The sequence below is a fragment of the Chelonoidis abingdonii genome, chromosome 1 (genome assembly GCF_003597395.2).
Source record: "Chelonoidis abingdonii isolate Lonesome George chromosome 1, CheloAbing_2.0, whole genome shotgun sequence".
In the NCBI taxonomy this organism is placed as follows: domain Eukaryota; kingdom Metazoa; phylum Chordata; order Testudines; family Testudinidae; genus Chelonoidis; species Chelonoidis abingdonii.
Genome location: NC_133769.1, coordinates 103,464,633 through 103,486,465, shown reverse-complemented (window position 1 = coordinate 103,486,465; position 21,833 = coordinate 103,464,633). Strand labels below are relative to the sequence as shown.

Below are 21,833 nucleotides of genomic sequence, written 5' to 3'. Positions count from 1 at the left end.
AGCACAGATTATGAGTGCATGCAGGTGAGCAGCATAGTGATGGGCACAGAACAGGAACCAAAATAGAACAGGATATAGTATGTGTAAAGTGATGTCCACTTGAAGCACCACTTAGCGTGAAGTCGCATTTTGCATTAATTTACATTTCCAAGTGATTTTAAGATCTAGCACACATTTCATTAGTCTAATCTCACAATGACAAAGGCCTGGATAACTCCAACAAGATCTGTATCTGAAAGAAAAGATCCCACCTTTGTTGATAAAAGGGGATAGAAACCAGTAATTTTAGTCACTGATCCTGTCTGCACATCCAAATATTGCTTATGATCTAACATGACCCCCAAATTGTGAACCTAAATAACAAGCAGTGGTTGCACTTCCTCAGTCCAGGGGCTGATATATCCACCATTTCTTCCAGTTGCTTCCCCCAACCAACAAACTTTACCTAGAATAATCATATAATATGCAAGGTAAATGTTGACCTCAGAAAGTGGCACACAAAATTGCTCTGATATTTGTCTCCAGTAACGGAATAGGACTAAAACAAGTACCTCATTTAATAAAACATTCCTTTAATTTTTTTCTCTTCTTTTCACCTTAAGTGTAAGAAGAAAAAGAAAAACTCATTTGTTTCTATCTATGTACATTTATAAGTCTCATCCTAATGAGTTACTGTATTTACCAGTGTGCAGATAAAACAATGTTGGTTCTCCTGTTTGATGTTTTACGGGTTCTTTGTGAATGATATCCCTAAAAGTGTAGATAACTTTCAGTAAAGGTTACCACTTAAACCAACCTATGTGTTAACAAAGACAGACCAAAGGCTCCAAAACAGCTTCTGATACAGCAAGTCGTGTACTGATACGACAGTCACATAAAGCCAAATCAGATCTTAAAATGACCACAATTCCAACATTTTATAAAGCTACTTCTACAAAAAAACTCTACCACCTTGTTCTCAAAATTCTTCACCTGCAGTCGATGCTGGGACAGGAGGCTTTGCACTGAAGAGTTTTCTCTTCTTCTCCATAGTGCTGCTCCTCAGTTCAGACAAGAAATCCCAACTGTACACAAAGAAAAGCACATCTGACCCAAATATGTAAATAAAGCATTTACCTGGCCTGTACTCCAGAAGAGCACTTTAGCTTCACACTACCTCAATGCCTGCCTTTAGCACACAACCCAGCTGTTTTATTCAGTTCTTCTTTTACTCCAATCTTTCCAACTGTGGCACACAGAGGAACATGTATGTACATTCTCTGCTGTTCGGTCAACAGGGAAACAATAAAAGCCCACCAGAAAGGATTCAATAGCTAGAAGATTTAATGTTTCATGTACACTTGAAATAAACCTGGAAAAATGCCAACTAATATATTTGGGGGAAATGAATCTAAAACCTAGCTAGACAATGGGAGAGGGACACTAGCAGGAATGCTCAGAGACCTATGGGGAACAGTCAACAGCAAAATAGATATGAACTTGCTATATGTGTAAAAAGGCTTGTATCCCCATCCATACCACTAGTGGAAATACCCATGGGAGAGGGGCTGAGGAGAAGAAAACTCCATGAGGCTGTCCTGGTGGAGTTTCCTCCATTCCACAAGGGAAGCAATGCTACCCCCAACCCATCTCCAAGACAAGCAGTTGTTCTGCCCTCTGAGCCTAGCAGAATGAATGAGATTTGCAGAAAGCAATGACCTCCTGTGGACTCTATCTGCATGGAGTACTTGTGCCTTTGCACTAGCTCTGGGGCCCCTGGTGCTCCTTAGCAGAGCTCCCAAAGGAGCCACATTACCAGGGCTTTCCCTGCCTGCTGCAGTTCTGGGGACACCCTTAATAGGGGCTTTTGATGCTGAGAAGCAAGCTCCAGAAAAACTATCATGCAGCACAGAGCTGTAAAATAGATAATATAGCCATGATGCTTAAAGAAATCAGACAGCTAATCATGACTAAGTTGAGCAGTAGTTGTGGACAGCTGATTTTATGTATTTATTTAAAAACTACCATCACCACACATGATTTGAAACCTTCAAGTTGAGCATACAGTAAGCTTACGTACCAGCCTTAGCTTACGACCGTTAACGTTTTCTTCTCTCCTCCAGTGCTCCCATTATTTATCACACTCATTGGTTGAAACTTGTCTTAAATTAGATTAAAATCTCTTTGGAGCAGGAGTCATGCCTTCCTGTGTGTTGTGCCTCTAGTGTAATCGGGTCCTGACTCTCACTGAGGCCTCTGGGCATCACTGCAATACAAATAATAAACCATTATAATAAATTTTACCTATTCTGCATAGTTTCCAGCGCTTTCCCTGTGTAGATCCTGACCATATGCAAAGATCTGCATAAGTTCCTAGGGATGGTTTTACAGAGGAGGTTGTTCTCTGCACGTCAGGGAAGATCTTCATGTGGAAATCTCTCTGTATCTAGGGATCATACTGTGACTATCTGGGCCAATATATTTTGGGCTGCTTACACAAAGGCATCAAGTCCCAAAACAGGAAGGTAAAAGTCCCTTTTTAAATGTCTCTAATGAGACTACTTTTAGAATACTACTGTGAACTCAGTTCTGAGTAGCAGAAAGAACACACAGAAAAGCAAGGATTTGCAGGTCAAGTTTATGAAGGAAGACTCTAAGAGTAAGAGAGCAAGGGGCTAAATCATGGCCTTGGAGTGTCTGCAGTGCAGACACCAGATGGAGGATTGTAACTTGAGTGACTCCTGAAGGGGAAAGCCCCTCACAGGCATTTGCCCAATTCTTGACCATCTCCAGAAGTGGAGTCCATGACTCCACATTGCCAGGCACAGGAGGAACCTAATATAAATGGCTATATATGAAATTTAGATTTTTATTTTAAATTAAAACTCAGTTTCAGAATATTGCAAAAATCGAGCCTAATTGTGAGAACTACTGATTTTACGCATGCCCACAATTTTCAACTCTTCCTTGTTTTGTACAAAAATCTTATGAGATGCCCACTAAGCCTGCCCAGAAATGACTTTTCAGTTGCTTATAACCTTTTATTTTTACAATTCTCTGTTAGTGACCACAAATTTAAGAGAGCAAACCCTCTACAAGAATGGCCATAGCAAGTTTCAAACTTTAACTCTGTTCAAAAAAGTAGTAATTAGAAAAATGAGTCTATAAGCCACGGTGCCTTTAGTGACTCCCAATCAAGGAACACCTTCTTTTGTCATTTCAATCCTGCTCATGACAGAGGTTCCCCAGACATGAACCTATCTCAGAGAATAACCCTTTGTGTCACTGGGGCTTAGCATCATGCTGAAGGGCTTGAAATCCCATTTACATCCATTTCTTTTGGCTGGGGAGAGTGGAGATTTTGAAGGTTTCTTAAACTGGTTAATTCTTGGTTTGGCTCAATGCCTGCCTTTCCTCCCTGAGTGAACTTTATATTTGCTCAGGAGGGTCTAATGCTTACCGATGTGTAGTTTTAGTCAAATGCCAGCCTCTTTACAAAAATGTGGAAGGGAAAGAGGAAGTAGTATACTTATGACTCCTTTCCTTTTTGATAGTTTATCCTTTCTCTAAAGGTACCAAGGGAGGTGCTGATGGTTGTGAAATTCCATCTTCATTTTAAGATTTATGACAGAGAGTGGTCTAAAATTAAGGCCTTATATACATGAGAAAATTGCACTTATTTAACTTCAATTGGGTTTCAAACAGATTTAGTTAAACTAGTGAAAACCCTTCTGTGGACCCTCTTACTTAGGTTTAAGAGTGGCTCATTTTGGTTTACCTTCAGCTGATTTTTAGTCAACAAGCTAAACAGAAATAAGTCTGGTTTAAGTCAAAATAAGAGTATCAACATAGCTTTTTGGACAAGCTTAACTGCATCTGTTTAAAATCACCACTTAGGGTATGTCTATACTACCCACTGGATCGGTGGGTACTGTTCGACGTATCGGGGATCAATTTAATGTGTCTCGTCTGGACACAATAAATCGATCCATGAATCGACACCAGTATTCCACCTCAACAGGAGAAGTAAGTGGAGTCGATGGGGGAGCCAGGTAAGTCGAACTAAGATACTTTGACTTCAGCTACAGGAATAGCATAGCTGAAGTTGTGTATCTTAGTTCGAACCCCTGACTAGTGTAGCCCAGCCCTTAAGCTAAACTGGTACTACTGTCTGATGTACACAAGGCTTAAATTCCGCATTACTTACAAAGGCTCATGAAGCAGGAGCCTGAAATGTATAAACACAATTCAGAGGATGTGCCTAAGGGATTGGTGGTTATGAGTCATTTTAATTTTAGTGTGGATAAAACTTTGAAGCTGCACAAAGCATTTTAACTTTTCCATTGTGATTAATCATTTCTTTGTAGGAGATTTTCCTGCTAAATTAATGCCTAATGTTGTGTGGCATGTATGCTTGCACCTTGTATTGTGTTGCTCACCTCACCTGGTTTATGGTGAGATTAATTAACACACCTGCAGAAGTTTTCACTCATGTTTTACATATCTGGCTTTCTGATTATGACCAGGTTGGCCTACCATTCTTCCAACACTGCAGAAATAGTGCCACATTACTTTCTATCAGTACCCTGGATTGTGAGGAGAGACACTTAAGACATTGCTCCAAATGTCATGATACTATCATCCATGGCATAAAGGAGACCATAATAAGTACCAGGTCTGTCACTGACCAAAAAAGAATATTCAGCCACTAAAACAAAACATTCCTTTGAATTCCCCTTTTCTTTCCACTTTATTTCAGTCTCCTTTTTCTGCAGAGAAATTCGGTAAAATGGGACAAAGTACAGGACTTTTGTGCCTCAATTTTAGGCACATATTTTTTTCACCCCTCTGCACTCCCTATTTACAGCTGGCTGAGAGAACAAGAAGTGCTGAAACAGCAAAGATAAGCCTGTTCCCATGAGCTTTGCAGACCAAAGATATGTAACGTTTGAATAAGCTGTACTTTGAGGTGGATATACATACTGAATCTTCTGAGGCCACTGCTGTACTACTTCTACCTTTGTAAAGTATCCCAAGCTTGCTTCATAAGAACATAAGAACGGCCATACCAGGTCAGACCAAAGGTCCATGTAGCCCAGTATCTGTCTACCGACAGTGGCCAATGCCAGGTGCTCCAGAGGGAGTGAACCTAACAGGCAATGATCAAGTGATCTCTCTCCTGCCATCCATCTCCATCCTCTGACGAACAGAGGCTAGGGACACCACTCTTTACCTTCCTGTCTAATAGCCATTTATGGACTTAACCACATGAATTTATCAGTTCTCTTTTTAAACACTGTTATATCCAGCCTTCACAACTCCTCAAGTAAGGAGTTCCACAAGTGACTGTGCCCTGCGTGTAAGACACTTCCTTTTATTTTGTTTTAACCTGCTGCCTGATTAACTGTCATTTTGTGACCCTAGTTCTATGTATTATGAATACAGTAATAACTTTTCTTATCACATCTCAGAAAATCACTCATGATTTTTAAACCTCTATCATATCCCCCTTAGTCTCCTCTTTTCCAAGCTGAAGAGGTCCTAGCCTCTTTAATCTCTCCTTATATAGGACCTTCTCCAAGCCCCTAATAATTTCTAGTTGCCCTTTTCTGGAACTCTCTTCTTAGTGCTAGAATATCTTTTTGAGGTGAGGAGACCACATCTGTACACAGTATTCAAGGGATCCGTACCATGGATGTATTATAAGGCAATAATATTATTCTCAGTCTTATTTGCTCCTATCCCCCTTTTTAATGATTTTCTTACATCCTGTTCGCTTTTTGACCCTCTCTTCACACTGCCGAATTGACATCTTTCAGAGATTATCCACGATTGACGCCAAAGATCTTTTCCTGACTCGTTGTAGCTTAAATTAGCCCTCTATCATTGTATGTGTAGTTGGGGTTATTTTTTTCCTATGTGCATTACTTACATTTACCCACATTAAATTTCATTTCTTTTGTTGCCCAATCACTAGGTTTTGCCAGATCTTTTTGAAGTTCTCACAATCTGCTTTGGTCTTAACCTATCTTGAGTCGTTTAGTATCACTCTGACAACTTTGCCACCTCACTGTTTAACCCTTTCTCCAGATCATTTATGAATAAAGAATAGGATTGTACCTAAGGACTGACTCTTGGGGAACACCACTAGTTACCCTTTTCCATTCTGAGAATTTACCATTAATTCCTACCCTTTGTTCCCTGTCTTTTAACCAGTTCTCAATCCATGGAAGGACCTTCCCTTTTATCCCATGACAGCTTAATTTACGTAAGAGCCTTTGGTGAGGGACCCTGTCAAAGGCTTTCTGGAAATCTAAGTACACTATGTCCACTGGATCCCCCCTGTCCACATGTTTGTTGACCCTTTCAAAGAACTCTAATAGATTAATAAGACTCGATTTCCCTTTACAGAAACCATGTTGACTATTGCTCAATGGTTTATGTTTTTCTATGTGTCTGACAATTTTATTCTTAACTATTGTTTCGACTAATTTGCCTGGTACCGACGGTCACCTTACCCCTGATTCTTTTGCTTGCTGCAAGACCAGTAAGGGCTGCCTTTCTTTATAAACAGAAAGTCAGCCTGGCCAGTCTCCTAAGAAAAACATGCTGCTCCTGCTGTCAACAGTCCCAGGTTACAGATAACTTCCTGCAAGAGAATTTTTTTGGAGAAAAAGAGAGAAAGCTTATTACTGGTAATGTTGTTTAAGAGTTGATTCTGTGCATTCATATTTAAGGGATTGGTACCCCTCATGATAAGCTCACTGAACCACTATTAGTGGGTGTCTGGGAAGCAGTACCATCCAAGATGGAAGGTGGGCTGAAGAGTTGTGAGATGAACAGAGGCTGAAGCACCAAATTCCCAAACCTCAGCATTTGAACCGGAGATTAAGTCTAAGGGGTAGTGCTTAGTGAAAGTGGGAATTAAACTTCAAGTTTCTGTTCTGCAAGTCTCATCAGTGGGCACCAGCCTAAAGATGGGCCACAGAAGAATCCATATCTCTAGTGGCGTAGGCCTCAATTCTTGTTGGTAAGGGATCCTAGACACATAATAGCATAATCAAATGCATAAAATAATCTATTTGGCTAATCTGTGAGTGGAGATCCTGCCTTTTACATTTCTCCCCATACACCATGAACAACCTACTGGACTTTTGGGAGGGCTTATCTCTCTCTAGATAAAAACAAATACATTCTTCACATCTAAGATGCAGAGATAGGTCTCCCCCAAGTGTGAGTGCAAGGTTGGGAAGAAGACCAGGAGGGAGATAGATGGGTTAATATTAAAGTCTATCACACTTTAAGAATACATTCTGGGTTGGCTGTAAGACCACTTGGCTCTTAGGGTAACACCACCATCAGAGCTTGCAACTCACTGATGCTCCTGGAAGCAATGATAACTACAAAGAAAGTTGTGTGAGACAGGTAATCCAAAGAGCAATCCACAGGAAGCTCAAAGGATGGCTCCATAGGCAAGAATTCTGGAGCAATCCCTTCAGCCACTGTCCAAGCTGAGAATCTCTTCCATTTGATGGTACTTAAGAGTTTACAATTGATCTGACACTGCTAATATTCAGTGCAGTCTTTTCCTCAAGGAAGTCAACAGGTGTTTTGCTGTGGCAAGCCCTTACGTTCCGGAGGAAGAATTCATGACATACTATCAGACGCATTGCTGAAGATGAGTCAAGACATGTTGTACCCACTACTTCTGTTTCATCCACTAATTTTATAATAAGATTTTTTTTAAATTAGTCAATTTTGCATACCAATTTTGCTGTTCTTTATCAGCTAATGCTGCTTATGGCTGGATTGTAACCACTGGATTGTACCTGGTCTGGAGAGAACTTGCCAAGTACCTTCCTGCTAATTTTTTTTTGGGGGGGGAGGTGGCTGGCAGGCTGGGACAGACGTGGGCATATTAATACTCAGCTTTAGCAATACTGGTGGTAACACAGCAGAAAGGGCTGAGGCCTGGGAGCTGATGCCCTAGGTCTGGCAGGGCCCAGCGTGAGGTCATGGATGCCAGGCCCTCACCCACTCAGCATCCCGAGTCAGGGAGCAATAGGTGGCCATCACTGGGAGAGGAGCTGACACCTGACTCCCTATAGCAGCCAGGGGCCATCGCCCCTAAGCCACAGCCCAGGCTGCCCACGTGATTTCCCGCCGTCACAGGCAGTAGCCTCGCCCTCTCGCCCTGGGTTCGCATTCAGAACGCGTGCGGGGCAGCAGGACGAGCACCGAATCATCGCTCGAGCTGGGCGGACCCCCGCCTGTCCCTCAGCGCGCATGCTCGGAAGTGCGCAGCTGTTACGGAGAGCGCCGACTCATCGCCCCTCAACGTTACCGTTGGTGGGGAAAGCTGGGCGGGGGCCGCCCCCATGAACACCTAGGGGCGGGGCCGGGCTCCCATGGAGCGAGGTGGGGCGTCACCAACCAAAACAACAACAATCCCCAGCAGCCCCCGCGCCGCCGCCGTCGCCACCACCGAGCAGGGAGAGGGGAGCCTTGACAGCGGAGCGAGGAGCCGCCACCGCCATGAAACTCCGAGTCCGGATGCATAAGCGAACGGCCCCGCTCGAGATGCAGGGGGCGGAGCCAACGCTGGGGGAGCTGCGCGCGCACCTGTGCCAGGCCCTGCTGCCCACTTGGGGCTACAGGTAGTGCGAGGAAAGCGGGAGGGGGACGCGGCCATTCCGAAGCTGGCGGGCAGCACCCGGCCATTACCGTGCAGGACCCTGCCCAAGGCTGCGGGGGCACTTGCTACCCGCGGGGGCGGGGCTTCTCCGGAGGTGCCCGGGGTGTGGTGCGGTGGCCTCTCCCGAGGCCGCCCGCGGGGAAGGGGCGAGGGTGACTGTCAGCGCAGCGCGCCCCAGGCCTGGCTGCAGCGTTTCCCGGCCTCGGGTTTTTATCGCGAGTCTCCTGGTTCCCGTGGAGCCCCGGGGGCGGGGGGCGCTGGGCCGCGGCTCAGGGCGCAGCGCCGGCCAAGGGCACAAACCGCACAGCGGCCGGGCCCGCCCGAACTGTTCGGACACTCGCGTGGTTTCGTGGGGCCTGGCTCATGAGTTTTGGGCACTTGGGGTTCGCAACGCTGTGGCCAGGTCTCGGGCCGCTGCCGCCCTCTCTGGAGGTTCCGCCATCCCTCGGCTGAGGCGCGGGCTGGGAGATTACCCCGCTGCTGCGCCCGAGCTGTGGGCAGTAGGATTGTGCGTGATCGCGAGCTGTCACTGCCCAAGCGTTCGCCAAAAAATCACGTGTCAGAAGATAAAATGCCCGGTGTTTACTCATCGTTTTCGGTTTTATTTATCCCACAGCACCAAAATGGAAATGAAAGAGGCAGTAGGGAGTTTGCTAAAAGTGAAAGTTATTCTCAAACACCCCTCTGAAATGCGCAACTCAGTTCTGATTGTACATTTATGGACCAAAACTGAACCTTTCCTCTGTGAGACACAAATTAGAGTATGTCTGTTTAGTATGGCTGTATAGCTTTCTCCTAGAGGGGGCTCTGTGTGTCAGCAATCATGAAAAGATTTGTGTGTGAAAGGTTCCTGATTTTGTGTACAGGAGAATAAAAGCTATTAAATGATTCTTAAAAACAAAACAAAAAATAGCTTCTTCAAAAGGCTAATAGCAATAAAATATTTGCATTCATGTTCTCATGTATGTATATATTTCATATTCATTCTGAAGGATCCCAGAGTGCTTCACAAGCAATATATGCATATGCTAGCAATGGTTCTCAAACTTTTGTACTGGTGACCGCCTTTCACATAGCAAGTGTCTGAGTGTGACCCCCCCCCCCTTATAAATTAAAAACACTTCTTAAGATATTTAATGCCATTATAAATGCTGGAGGCAAAGCAGGGTTTGAGGTGGAGGCTCACAGCTTGTTAACCCCCATGTAATATCCTCGAGACTCTCCTGAGGGATCCTGACCCTCAGTTTGAGAACCCCAGTCCTAAGACATCAGGACAAACATTAATCTTATTAAAATGTCACGGAATCTTTGTCTCTGGGAAGACCTTATTTTTCAAGGTCTTGCCCAAAGACCCTCATGTTGAGCAAGCTAAAGGATATTTGCATAGAAATATTTTCAAGAATTAACTATTTTAAGTATACTCTGCCTCAGTGATTCATTTAAAATCTTTGATCTAAAGCTGCTGAAGCTAGTGTTAGTTTTGGGGGCAATTGGCTGCTTCCTAGAATGTGTTTATAAGGTACATTGCAGACTGAGGCAGTTACCTGTTTTTCAGAGATGGAGGTTTAAACCTACCCAAGATTTCTAGGTTCTGTGATTTCGTTAGTTAAAACAAACATAACACAAAGAGAGAGAGGTAAAAAAAAATCACATTAACCTGTACCTTGGTTTTATACTGTGCCCATCGTTTATTTTCCCAGTGCTTCTTTGGGCAAGTGACTAATCAGACCAGTGCTTAGGTTTAACAAAATCATTAATAATCATACCATACATTTGTGTAATCTGAATGTATGACTTAAACTGATCCTACCAGACGTGGCCTTGCAGTTTTTTCTATCTCTTTGCAGTTCTGATACCCAGTTTTCAATAACATTGAACAACAAAGATGCCCTCACTGGAGACCATGAGACCTTGGCTTCATATGGGATAGTTTCTGGAGATATGATATGTTTGTTACTGGACGAGACCAATGCAGCACCCATATTACCCCCATCCTTATCTTCACCTCCTCCTCCCCCACTCCAGAATAATCACGAACTGTCCACCTTGACCACCAGCCACGGTCAGGCCAACCGTCCAGAAAAAGAAAGGCAGAAAGGGCCATGTGAAGACCATAAAGCTCAGACTGATGCTCAGAAGAGTGATGATATGGTAAGTACTTAAGGACTGAGATACACTGATCGGGAAACAAGAGGAGACAGCACATTGAGTGCTGGTTGCTAGACTTTATAATAGGGAGCATCCCTGAAGTATTGTAGTTCTAAGTGCTTGCCAGGTGTATGGTCAATCAATTATCTGTCTATTACTATCTGCGTATATAATCTATTAAGCCTTGTGCGTGTCAGAAACGTTAAGTGGTTCCAGGGTGTTTCAAATTCCATTTGAGTCCTTCACATATCTCTAGATTTTGCTAATCAGATTTCTGCAGAACACACCCTTTTCAAGGGAGCTAGGAGTGAGCTCTTCTCCCACTTCCACAGTCTCCTTTTAAAAAGACACTTCTGATACTTTCCACAGTACTTTCCTTCTCCCCTAAGCCGTCAACCGAGCCATTCTGAAATACTGTGCACTGGAGGAGAGAGCAATTTTGTAATCGGTTGAAATAGTGTCCATGGTTTAAAGTGTTTGTCGTGAAGTGGAATATTCTGCAGGAACAGTTTTTTTAAGAAATGTGTCACTTTAGGGTTGGTTCCAACACATGAAACTATATTTTAAAACACAGAAATGTAGAAAGCAGCAGAGAATCCTGTGGCACCTTATAGACTAACAGAGGTTTTGGAGCGTGAGCTTTCGTGGGTGAGAGCATCTTGTTACAATCTTTGTGGCCACTAATGTAAAAACTTTTAAAATAAATCTTAATTAAGGGGTAAGGGAGGAAATCGTGTAGTCATACTTTTCATGTGTTTGAGATAAAATTTCTTCCTTCCTTCCTTCCAGTAGGCTTTCCTCTCAAAATTTAGGAAAAGATGGAGAGCAAGTTTCCATGTACTCCTTTATGTGCCACAAAACTAAAGTATAAAAATTTGAAAAGCAGTTTAAATTGCTTCTTTTAAATTTTCTCAGGCAGTTTTGAGAGGGCATTTAATCATACTATATGTTATAAAATCTGAATGTCTGACTTTAGGGCCATCTTAGTAGAAGGGAAAGTATGGTGAGGCCACTGACCTTTATGGGTTTTTTGGGGCGGGGGCGGCACTCTTTTGAGAATTAGATCTAAAGGACTGGGAATAATTTCATTTACAAAGAATCCTAGGCATTCTGGACCAGTCTTAGTCTTGCTGCTTTTGATCAGCTGCCTTGAATTTTGAGAAATGGTGATGCCATACTGTGTAGAGTTGTGCTCCTGTGGCCTTCATGGTGCTTTAATACATTATTTATTTGTAATACAGTAGTGCATGTAAGCCCATTGTATGTAGAACATTTATCACACATAATAGAAAGATGCTGCTCTGAAGAGCCTGTATTACAAATTAAACAAAACAGACAAAAGTAGTATTCCCATTTTACAGGTGGGAAACTGAGCACAGAGATTAAGTGACTTAGTGAAGATCACACAGGAAGTCTATGAGAGAGCCAAGAATTGAATCAAGTCCAGTGCCCTAACCCCAAGATATTCTATCTCTTGGAGGTTGCTTTGTGTTGTAGTTCAAGAAAGCCCCTCTTATATTTGAGAAAAGTTATCACTCAAAAGTAATATCCTTCTGAGCTCTGCACAGCAATCTAAGTGACTGACCAGTATGTACTCCCAAATCAGAGCTTCACAGCTGAAAGAAGACTGGAAGGGCTAGCAGGATTAAAAAATCAATCCATGTAGGTATAAGTTTCTGAATGCCACCTTGTTTATATTACTTTCCCTTTAAGGCAGGATCCAGCCTAGAGTTTGCTTCTGGGCTAGTCCCAGATGACATTGATCTGGAGGAGGGTACAGGTTCTTATCCTTCTGAGCCAATGCTGTGCAGTGAAGCTGTGGATGGGGAAGTGCCACACTCCTTGGAGACCCTCTACCATTCTGCTGAATGTACCAATGCCAACGATGCCTTGATAGTTCTGGTACATCTTCTCATGATGGAGACAGGTTATGTACCACAGGTAAGTGCAAAACAGGAAGAGAAACCTTCCACTTAGTAGGAGAAAAATAAGAATATCTGGAATATTGTTCTTCATGTGTCTGTGCTTAAAGATCTACTGTTACATCCTTCTCAGCAGCATGGTTAGCTGAAGTACCAGCTTCCCTAGTTTATCTTGGCAACATTCCTCAATGATGAAATAATGGTACAACCTCTAAGAGTGAGACAGTAGTGCAGTCTGTATGTCTATTCAATGCTTGGCCTCCCTGCTTGACTGGAAAGGGGAAGGGTGTTAGCTACTTATTTTTGGCTATGGGGAGATAATGTTTAAATTCAGTTCCTAGAAGTGGAGAATGTATGCATTTATAACATTCTGTATTCAATTATGAGTAAGTTGGCACTGGTCTTTCATACTGGCATTGTGTATTGACTGCCTGCTTTCTAATTTGGAATAATGAGTTCCTTTTATATATATGGGAACAGGATTTATAACCATGCATTGGTACAATCCTCTCCCCCCACAATTTGACAGTTTCATTGGTGTTCACCTCAGATGATAGATACTGTGGCTAAGAAGTTCATATCTCTGCCCGTGATGAGCATTTCTCCTTCCCCTTTGGCTATTAGTTTTAGCATGCACTAGTCATAGCCACTGTGAGCTATATCTCTTCAGCTCAGCCAGCAGTCTTACAAGTAGCAATTGAGGCTGCAGCACAAAATTGTGAGGAAACAAATGGAGTGAAGCACGCAGATACTATAGTAATGAGAGCCATATAGAAAAGCCCATGAGGAAATTAATAATTCTGTCATCAGAGCAGACTTTGAATAATGTACAGTAAATAAGGCTTGGGGCCATATATTGTTCAGTCAGAGGAAAACAATATTGAATAGCTTTTTGTTCAGTGAGTACTGTCCATCCTATGCAGTGAATGAGGCAGGGCTCCTGTTGAAAATATAGTATATGATCATGCAATTAAAGATTGTATTATCATTCATATGCACGGAGGGGCCCAATTAAGGTTGCACAGGCCTCTTAATTCTAGCATTCCCTAACTTTTGAGTGCTTGACTTTGTTACCTTAATGTTCTTTTAACAGTGTTTTTGTGTATGTGTGTTAAATATATAGTCATAGTCAAACCAGTAATGTGTATATAATAAATGTGGATTCATGAAGACAAAGGCACCTGGCTTCACTGGGAGAGAGGTGAAAATTGTTCCAACAGTCTTTCTTAAAACATTCTTAATATTAATTTTCTGTAGCCTGTGGCATGTACTGAATATATGGTGAATTGTGGTATAAAAGTTTTATTGATACGAGTTTAAGATGACTTGTATATTCACAAGCAGTGAAACTAGAAGTATGTTAATGTGGCCATCCCAAGCTTACGCTGATAAAACCTTTATGCCACATTACACCACGAAGTAGTCTGTCTCTGTAGAGCAGACATATTAATTATTCTCTTACACACACATTTGTTAGGATTTGAGTAGCTTTTAATGTTTTAGTTTAGTTCTTCTCAGCCTTGGTCAGATTGCTCAGGAATACAGTGTTTATCTTTTCATTTACTGTCAGGGGACTGAAGCAAAGGCAGTATCTATGCCTGAGAAATGGAGAAGTGGAGGCGTTTATAAACTGCAGTACACTCATCCCCTCTGTGAAGATGGCTCTGCTGCTCTGACCTGTGTGCCTTTGGGAGATCTTATTGTCATTAATGGTAACTGTGCCAGGCATTAGAAATGTCTCTGGGATCTAGCTCTTTTTTTGGTTTTTTACCCCATATATATAGTTGTTATATGAAGCTACTTCATCCTTTTCCCCTCTGGAATCACCCTCTCTCCCTCTCTGCCCCCTTTCTCTTTGTGGTGCTACATCACAGCTACCATTTTCCAGCAAGGGAAGATGGGACTAGACTTCCTTTGAATCTTTAGCTTCTTAATCAATTGAGCAAGAAAAGGTGCTCCCTCCTGGTTCCGAATGAGCTTGGCTCCTTCTTGCCTAGGTGGCAATCCCAGGTCTCCCACCTATCAATGCAGAGCAATACCCTATGGCTACTGAGCCAGCTCAAGTGTTCACTTTTGATTAACACGTTGGCAAACCTGTCTGTTCCTTCTTTTGACTCATGGGAACTTGTGAAGTACGATACAAGGTGTTAACATAGATGTAATGGGATTAGCAGTATTACCGGTATGTCTTGTTTGTATCGTATGCTATTTGTAAATGTCACAGACAAGTTCCAGACTTATTTATTTTGCTGATTCAGCAAGAAGTCACTTTAGCAACATCCCTAAGCTTCATTCCACATTTTCAGTTCATCAGAACTATTAATTCCAGAAAATTAGTGCCATTTCTTTATCTTAAAATGATTCCCAGGTTATTTGGAGTATTTTTTGTCCTAATTTACTCATCATTTTGGACACTTCCACATTTTGCAGAGGCAGTGTTACTTCTGGGCTTGATTCTAACCTCAGATACAGAAATGTGCACTTCAATGGAAAGTACATATATATTTAAAAAAAAAAATTCCAAGACAGCATGCATAAGCACTTAGGCTCTCTCAGGATATGTGATGAAGCATGTCTCGCTGTCCAGGTTTTAAATCTAATCCTTTGACCAAGTCAAGGGACTTGCTCACTTGAATTTGTGATGGAGAGGGACAGTGTACTGACTGCCTCGTGTACAGTGTTCATCTAGCGAACAGGAGCAATGACTCCTTGCTACAGTTTGATTTCTCATGGGGTATCACTGCCGTCTCTTACTTTTGTTATGACTATTTCAACTGATAAACTGCTGTAGGTAGCTGATCTTTCTCTCTTCTTTGCTATTTTACATATACTTATTTTTTGGGGAGGTAAAATGGGTTTAGCTATCTGCTTGTCAGAATTGTATGTGTCCAGTTCCTCTCCCCACTTCCCAGGAAGGAGAATGGGAGAAGGAAAACTAAACTATTTCCAAGGATAAGGTAGTAACGAGATGGTCTCTGTAGCCTCTCAACCTGTTCGTTTCTTTCTTTCTTTCTTTCGCATTTTAGCAACATTAAAAATCAACAACGAGATTAAAAGTGTGAAGAAACTGCAGCTGTTGCCAACATCCTTCATTCGCTTTCAGGAATCAGGTATTTAGAATGCGGCACTTTAGAAAACAGCCAGCCTGAAAAGTGGGGGAGGGGACTAACATAGCAGACGTTTGACAGAGAGACCCAAGATACCAAAGGTGGTGATAAGAGAAGGTGGGTGACCTTCATGAAGTTCATGAAGCAGCTAGCTGTGAGGAAAAAGGAATACAGATGGGTGGCCACTAAGTCGAATTTTGCTGTTAAGATTACTTGAATTTCCTAGATTAGCTATGTAAGTGAAGAACCTTGAGAGGCCATGAGGCCTCTTCTGGATTATATCCCTTTTTCATGGGGCTTCTAACTAAATATATGGATGTATATAGGTATTTCTAAGGCAGCAATGGTGAACCATCCAGGACTCATTGTTTTTGTTTTCTCTTTTTGTGGGAATCGGGGGTTCAGTGTGGCTAATGTCAGCTCTGTCTTTATGGCATTGCAATTATTGTAAATGTTGTTCCTGTTAGGAAGTGTGTGCTGACCACTTAGATGAGCCCAGGATGCCAAAATTAGGGAAACATCCATTGCAAAAGATCTGGATTTTACATTAGCACAGGTCTGACTATGTTTTGTACTCTAAAGTATACATGACTGCTTTGTTGCCAGTAGCTGCACTTCACTGAACTGCATCCTGGGTAGTCCCAGATCCCGGTATAATAAGACTTTATTGAAAAGGGTACAGAAGGATTGCTAAACAGTGAAGTGTAGCCAAGATCATAGCAGCACCTTTTTCTTTTGTTGCTGCAATGAGAAAATGGGCAGCCATTCATGTCAGCCCCTCATTAGTCAGGTTAACAATTCCAGCATATATGCCTGCTCTGTGGCTAAAATCTGGCAAAAGTGTTAGGAGTCTGTAAGCAAATTTCATTTGAAAAACTCTTGGTGTCTCTGAATGCAAAAGGATAACACTTGGCTACTTATGAATATATGATATCGACTTGGTCCATTATGTTATTACTGTGGTGGCAACACTTCTTAATTACTGACCTGGTCCATCCGCTTGTGATCTGCTAAGAAACTTCTAAGTCTTCATAGGACTGCGGAGTGGTTTTTTTTTGTTTTTAAAACTGATTATGTATTTAAATGTCTGATTTTTGGATCGTTGGAGATGATTTAAAGGAGAAAAATACATAGTAACAAGAGAGACTGTATTCAGTCTCAGAAATGCAAGGAACTCCCAACTGAAGGCTAAAACTCCATCCTTTCCTCAAACTATTCTACTGGCTTATCACAGGTCTCTTAATGTCATATTTGCTGCGCAGTGTAGTCACAGCAGGATGACAAAGGGCTTTGTAGCATACCTAACACAGAGGGTATCTGATCCTTGATTGAGGTTCCATCGCACTACTGTAATGGAAACAATAATACATCAGCCAGGATTCTTAGCTTTGTTTCTTTCACCCGGCTGTAGATTTGGCCAGGTTCCAGTGCCTGTTCTCTTATGCTGGTCCATCCCAAATAAAGTATTTTACTTTGTTGTTTCCTTCATATGAAAAATGAAAACTTTCATGAACTATAGAGTTCTGTTTGTACACAAAATGTAACCCATAAACCTCTCTGCTTTGTATGTTGTATAACAACTTGTTGAAGTTAAACTCTGTCATCTTATTTCAATAGAAGAAAATGTTGGAGAGGTATACAAAGATCTTCAGAAACTATCCCGCCTCTTTAAAGACCAGTTGGTGTACCCTCTTCTGGCTGCTGCCCGACAAGGTAACATCGGTAAAAGGAATTGGTATGAATTATCAGTTGGGATCTATCCAGAGGCCTACATAGAAAGAGTCATGAATAACCTAAGTGCTGGCTACATAGAGAGTAAGAATAAATATTCCTAGTTCTAAAGATATTAAATTAGTCATCTTCTAATTTTAGGAATGTTAATAAAACTGTTAAAAATCTGAAATTGCTTGTGTAGTTCAAATTAAATAGAACATTTGGGTTTCACTTAATGGTCTGAAGATTTATGCTGCTGCTGATACAGCTGGAAAGACTATTTCCCCCTGATGATGATGACAAAGTAGCAACCAGGCTTAAAGTGCTGAATTCCTTGGCTGAAGTTCTGTGCTGTCTATTTGTTCCTTTGTCAGGCTGGGGAAAAGCTATGCAGTATTACATCTTGTGTGGGATGACATGCTTACTGGTTGGTTACTGAGATGTTGGAAGGAATGGTGTGAAGCAACCCAGTTTGGTGATTTGCATGGCAATAGTAAAGCATAGTTTGTTTATACAGGAATTGCCAGACTAAATCTCAGCCTCAAAATCCGAAGACAAACTCAATGATAAATTCTTCCTCTTGGAGTATTTTATGGATTTTGTTGCGTTTTCATGGGATTAGAGAGTCTTTGTTGAATGTGGTTTATGTGTATTACTGGAATTAGACAAATACTGCCTTTACCTTTCCAACCTCTTGCTCGGTTTTGAAGTCTGTGAAACATGATTAGTTCTTTACGGCATCTTTAGTTCGAGGGACAATAGTGTGGAGCATACCCAGTACTATAGTCATATTTTGTCCACTTCACATGTGTGCAGAAAGTGTCTCTCTTCAATCTGTCATAGTAAGTCTCATCATAGCACTTCCAGAGTTAAGTGATGCAACTGAAAGCTCCATGGAAAATTACTTAAGGGAAAATGTTTCCAAACCAAGAAACGGCCCCTTAATGATGGGAATGAGAGTCAGTTATTGCAAATAATACTGCTTTCTCCCCACCTCCCATTCTAGCTCTGAACCTGCCAGATGTGTTTGGCTTGGTAGTCCTTCCTCTAGAACTGAAGCTACGGATTTTCCGACTTCTGGACATCCGCTCACTCCTCTCTCTGTCTGCTGTCTGCCGGGACCTCTACACAGCTTCCAATGACCAGCTTTTATGGAGATTTATGTACCTGCGGGACTTCCGAGGTGATTCCTACATGCACCCTTTCTTCCTAATAGGTCTGCCACCTAAGGTCCCTCTTAAGATGAATTGGACAAGAGGCTTCCTTAGCTACATCTGTTTCCTAAAAATGGAGAGTAAATTTATTAATCATTATACTGACTAATTGTGTTGGCTAGTTGAAAGCATAATACTGGCAGATACTTCCTTCAGTGATTTTTAGATTGTGGGCAGCTGATAATCTGACAAACACTTGCTGGTGGTCCACAGAGAGCTGGCCCATCACCTGATGCTGAGTTGCCTACTTTTCAGCTGTTTATAGAAACATTCAGGCTCTTTATTGCAAATCTGGGGAGAGGGAAAAAACCTTTGCCAGTGTCCCTCAAGAGAAGTTCTTTAGGAAACTAAACAGTGATGGGCTGAGAGGCAAAGGGCTGTCATACACAGATGCTGGCAGTGACAATATTTCTAGGATTTCTGGAGTTGATATATAGATACAGGAGCTTGAAATTTGGTATGAAGCAGAGAGAAATAATAGATTTAATGGCTCCTGGCCGTACATCTTCTAGGAGTCCTAATGTCTCAGTTTAAGGATACTGACTTTATTTATACAAAGATGCTTAAGGTCTGCTTACCTACCTTAGTTTTTGCGAGGGTTTACAAATATCTACTCGTGCACTTCGGTATGAATGTGATTTTTGTTTTTAAAATGCTTATTTAATTTTTGCCCCTTCACAGATCAAATTTCTCGGCCTCGTGACACAGACTGGAAAGAGGTATGTGGGTATTATATATGTTCTCTTTGGGATAGATCTCCATGGCTTGTTTAAGAATGAGCTGCAGGCTTGGAGATTAAGTGGGAGCAGAGATTAGGTTCTAAAATGCAGGGAACTGAGATCTTCATATGCACATCATGTTCAGCCCACTCAGGAGAAAATGCATTGCATCGCTCCTACTGCCCTCCTTGGCCACATCCTGGAATAGACTTGAGGATCTCTGCAGGGAGCTATATGCAGTCCTTGGAGGAAGGAAGGTTGCTGTTTTAGACCTTGAGATTAGCAAGAGAGAATCTCAGCAGTATTCTAGAACAGTTTGACTGAGTCTCAGATATCAGGGCCTGTTTGGAGACATTACTGTTGATTCTGAAATGACCTCTTCAGCTAGAGAAGTAGTAACCTCTAGTGATTAGCGCAAGAGACTAGGAGTCACTGACTTGCTATGGCACATTAGACAAGTCACTTAACTGCTCACTATCTCAGTTTTCCTGTCTAAAATGTGTATAATGGCACAAACTTTACTTTTCACCCAAGGATCTTAAAATATGATTCATGTAATTGCAAGTAGCCCTTTGTGGGGATAAGAGAAATTAGCCCTGTCTCTATTGTATTTCATTTCTAAGGTGGCTTTTTGACGATTTTAAGCAAATATTTAGATCCCAAAGCAGCTGTAAACCACACAAAATTAAGTGCCAAATTTGTCCTTGGTGTAACTTTGACAATTTCAGTGGAATTAAACCACGGATAAATTTGGCCATAGAGGTTTAAAGTAAATCCAAGAAATCAGTATTGTTTGGGTTCTAATTTGATGAGAATCCAAAAAAAGAGAGAGAGACCAAGTCAGAGCCTTTTCCACAGAAAAGTCTAATGCTCAGAAGGATGGTCTGAGTCTGCTGAATCAGGACAGTCCTGCTGTGACTTGAATACGGACAGCTGCATCATTAATATGCATATTGTAAATAACTGATAGAACATGGAGGGAAGTCCTCCCTTGCCCTCTACGCCTGTAACAAGCGTGAAGGAAATCCAATGTGGGTGAAGCTAGTACAATGAGCACTACTCAGATTTTAAACTCAATTTTGTTTGTTTCTTTTCTGCAGCTGTACAAGAAGAAACTAAAGCACAAGAAGGAAAACCTGAGATGGAGGCACATGATGTTCCTGCCCCCACCTCCTCATCCCATTCCATTTCATCCCAACCCATTCTATCCAAACCCCTTCCCTCCCAACCCGTTCTCTCCTAACTCCATCTACCCCCCAATGATCATTGGTGGAGAATATGATGAGAGACCAACTCTTCCATATGTTGGAGACCCAATTAACTCGCTCATTCCTGGCCCAGGGGAGGCACCAGGCCAGTTTCCTCCATTCAGACCACATTATGATCCGATTGGCTCTCTGCCAGGGCCAAATCCAACGCTGCCAGGACGAGCTGGTCCTAATGACAGATTTCCTGCCAGACCCAGCCGAGGCCGCCCAATTGACATCCGCCGTTCATTCATCTGACTGCCACTCTTCCTTTAATAGGTTTCTAAATTTCAATTCCTGAGCTTGCTTTCTAACTGCAGGAGATCCCATCAGGGCACTAACATCAGCCTTCCCTTCTGATTATGGTGAGAATTCATGGGCACAAGGGTATCTTGACCACAAGGTATAGATTCACTTAAGCTCTGTGGATGTGATAACGTTGCACCACCTAGAATTCAATGCTATTTCCAAAGGAGCTCTAACTTGAAAGTTTCTGCTACTGTTTTTTCCCCTCTCTAATCATCTGTGAAGTGCTACTTAGAGAGCAGAAGGTTGTTGGTCTGATATTTGCTGCATCAGATAAAGAGCACTTTAAGCACAAATGCTACGCTGGTCTGACTTCTTGTTACCTGAGTGATTTGAATTAAGTGCATGGGATATATGATGGCTTCTGTAGTCCACCTGGTTTAAAGCCTTTCTCAATCAGGGAACCCTTCTCTTCCAACACTGTATAAGATGCTAGAACTGATGTTTACAGGATACATTTGAGTGTCTGAGGTGTTCCTGAAGTTGATCAATTACTTTATCTTCACTGGTTTTTTTTTTTTGGTTTTTTTTTTAAATTTCTTAAAAAGCAATTTTGGTGTAGGACTCAGTGCACAAAGAATACAGGGCTATTTCTTTACTGCAGAAATAATATCACAAAACAGTTCATCTTACAACAGCTGAATAAAAACATGCTACAGTTCAATCCAAAAGTCTGAACAAAAGCACAAGCAAAATCAACGATCTGCAGCAAAACTTATGAAGTGCATCTGTCTCCCTCCTATTTTAGACTGTTTGGTTTTGCATATAGTGGGTAAAGGCATT

At 42.0% G+C, this 21,833-nt stretch overlaps 1 protein-coding gene and 1 long non-coding RNA gene across 3 annotated transcripts; one reads left to right on the top strand and one right to left on the bottom strand.

The window, feature by feature from the left end:
• Positions 1 to 1,965: 1,965 nt before the first annotated feature.
• LOC142046109 (uncharacterized) lies at positions 1,966 to 6,632 on the bottom strand. The gene is made up of 2 exons (XR_012655033.1): positions 6,498 to 6,632; positions 1,966 to 2,245 (listed from the first exon to the last, which is right to left on the bottom strand). It is a non-coding gene; the product is annotated as an uncharacterized LOC142046109 (long non-coding RNA).
• A 1,613-nt stretch (positions 6,633 to 8,245) lies between these two features.
• Positions 8,246 to 21,346, top strand: FBXO7 (F-box protein 7). 2 transcript variants are annotated; one of them, XM_075068661.1, is made up of 10 exons: positions 8,567 to 8,636; positions 9,291 to 9,435; positions 10,522 to 10,825; positions 12,536 to 12,763; positions 14,315 to 14,456; positions 15,771 to 15,854; positions 17,469 to 17,564; positions 18,571 to 18,747; positions 19,460 to 19,497; positions 20,598 to 21,346. In XM_075068661.1, the coding sequence occupies exons 3-10, from the start codon at positions 10,616 to 10,618 to the stop codon at positions 21,000 to 21,002; spliced, it is 1,380 nt and encodes a 459-aa protein (XP_074924762.1). In that variant the 5' UTR covers positions 8,567 to 8,636; positions 9,291 to 9,435; positions 10,522 to 10,615; the 3' UTR covers positions 21,003 to 21,346. The 2 variants fall into 2 exon arrangements, with proteins under 2 accessions (XP_032642036.1, XP_074924762.1); XM_032786145.2 differs by lacking the exon at positions 9,291 to 9,435 and having other exon boundaries at positions 8,246 to 8,636.
• The last annotated feature ends 487 nt before the right edge of the window (positions 21,347 to 21,833 follow it).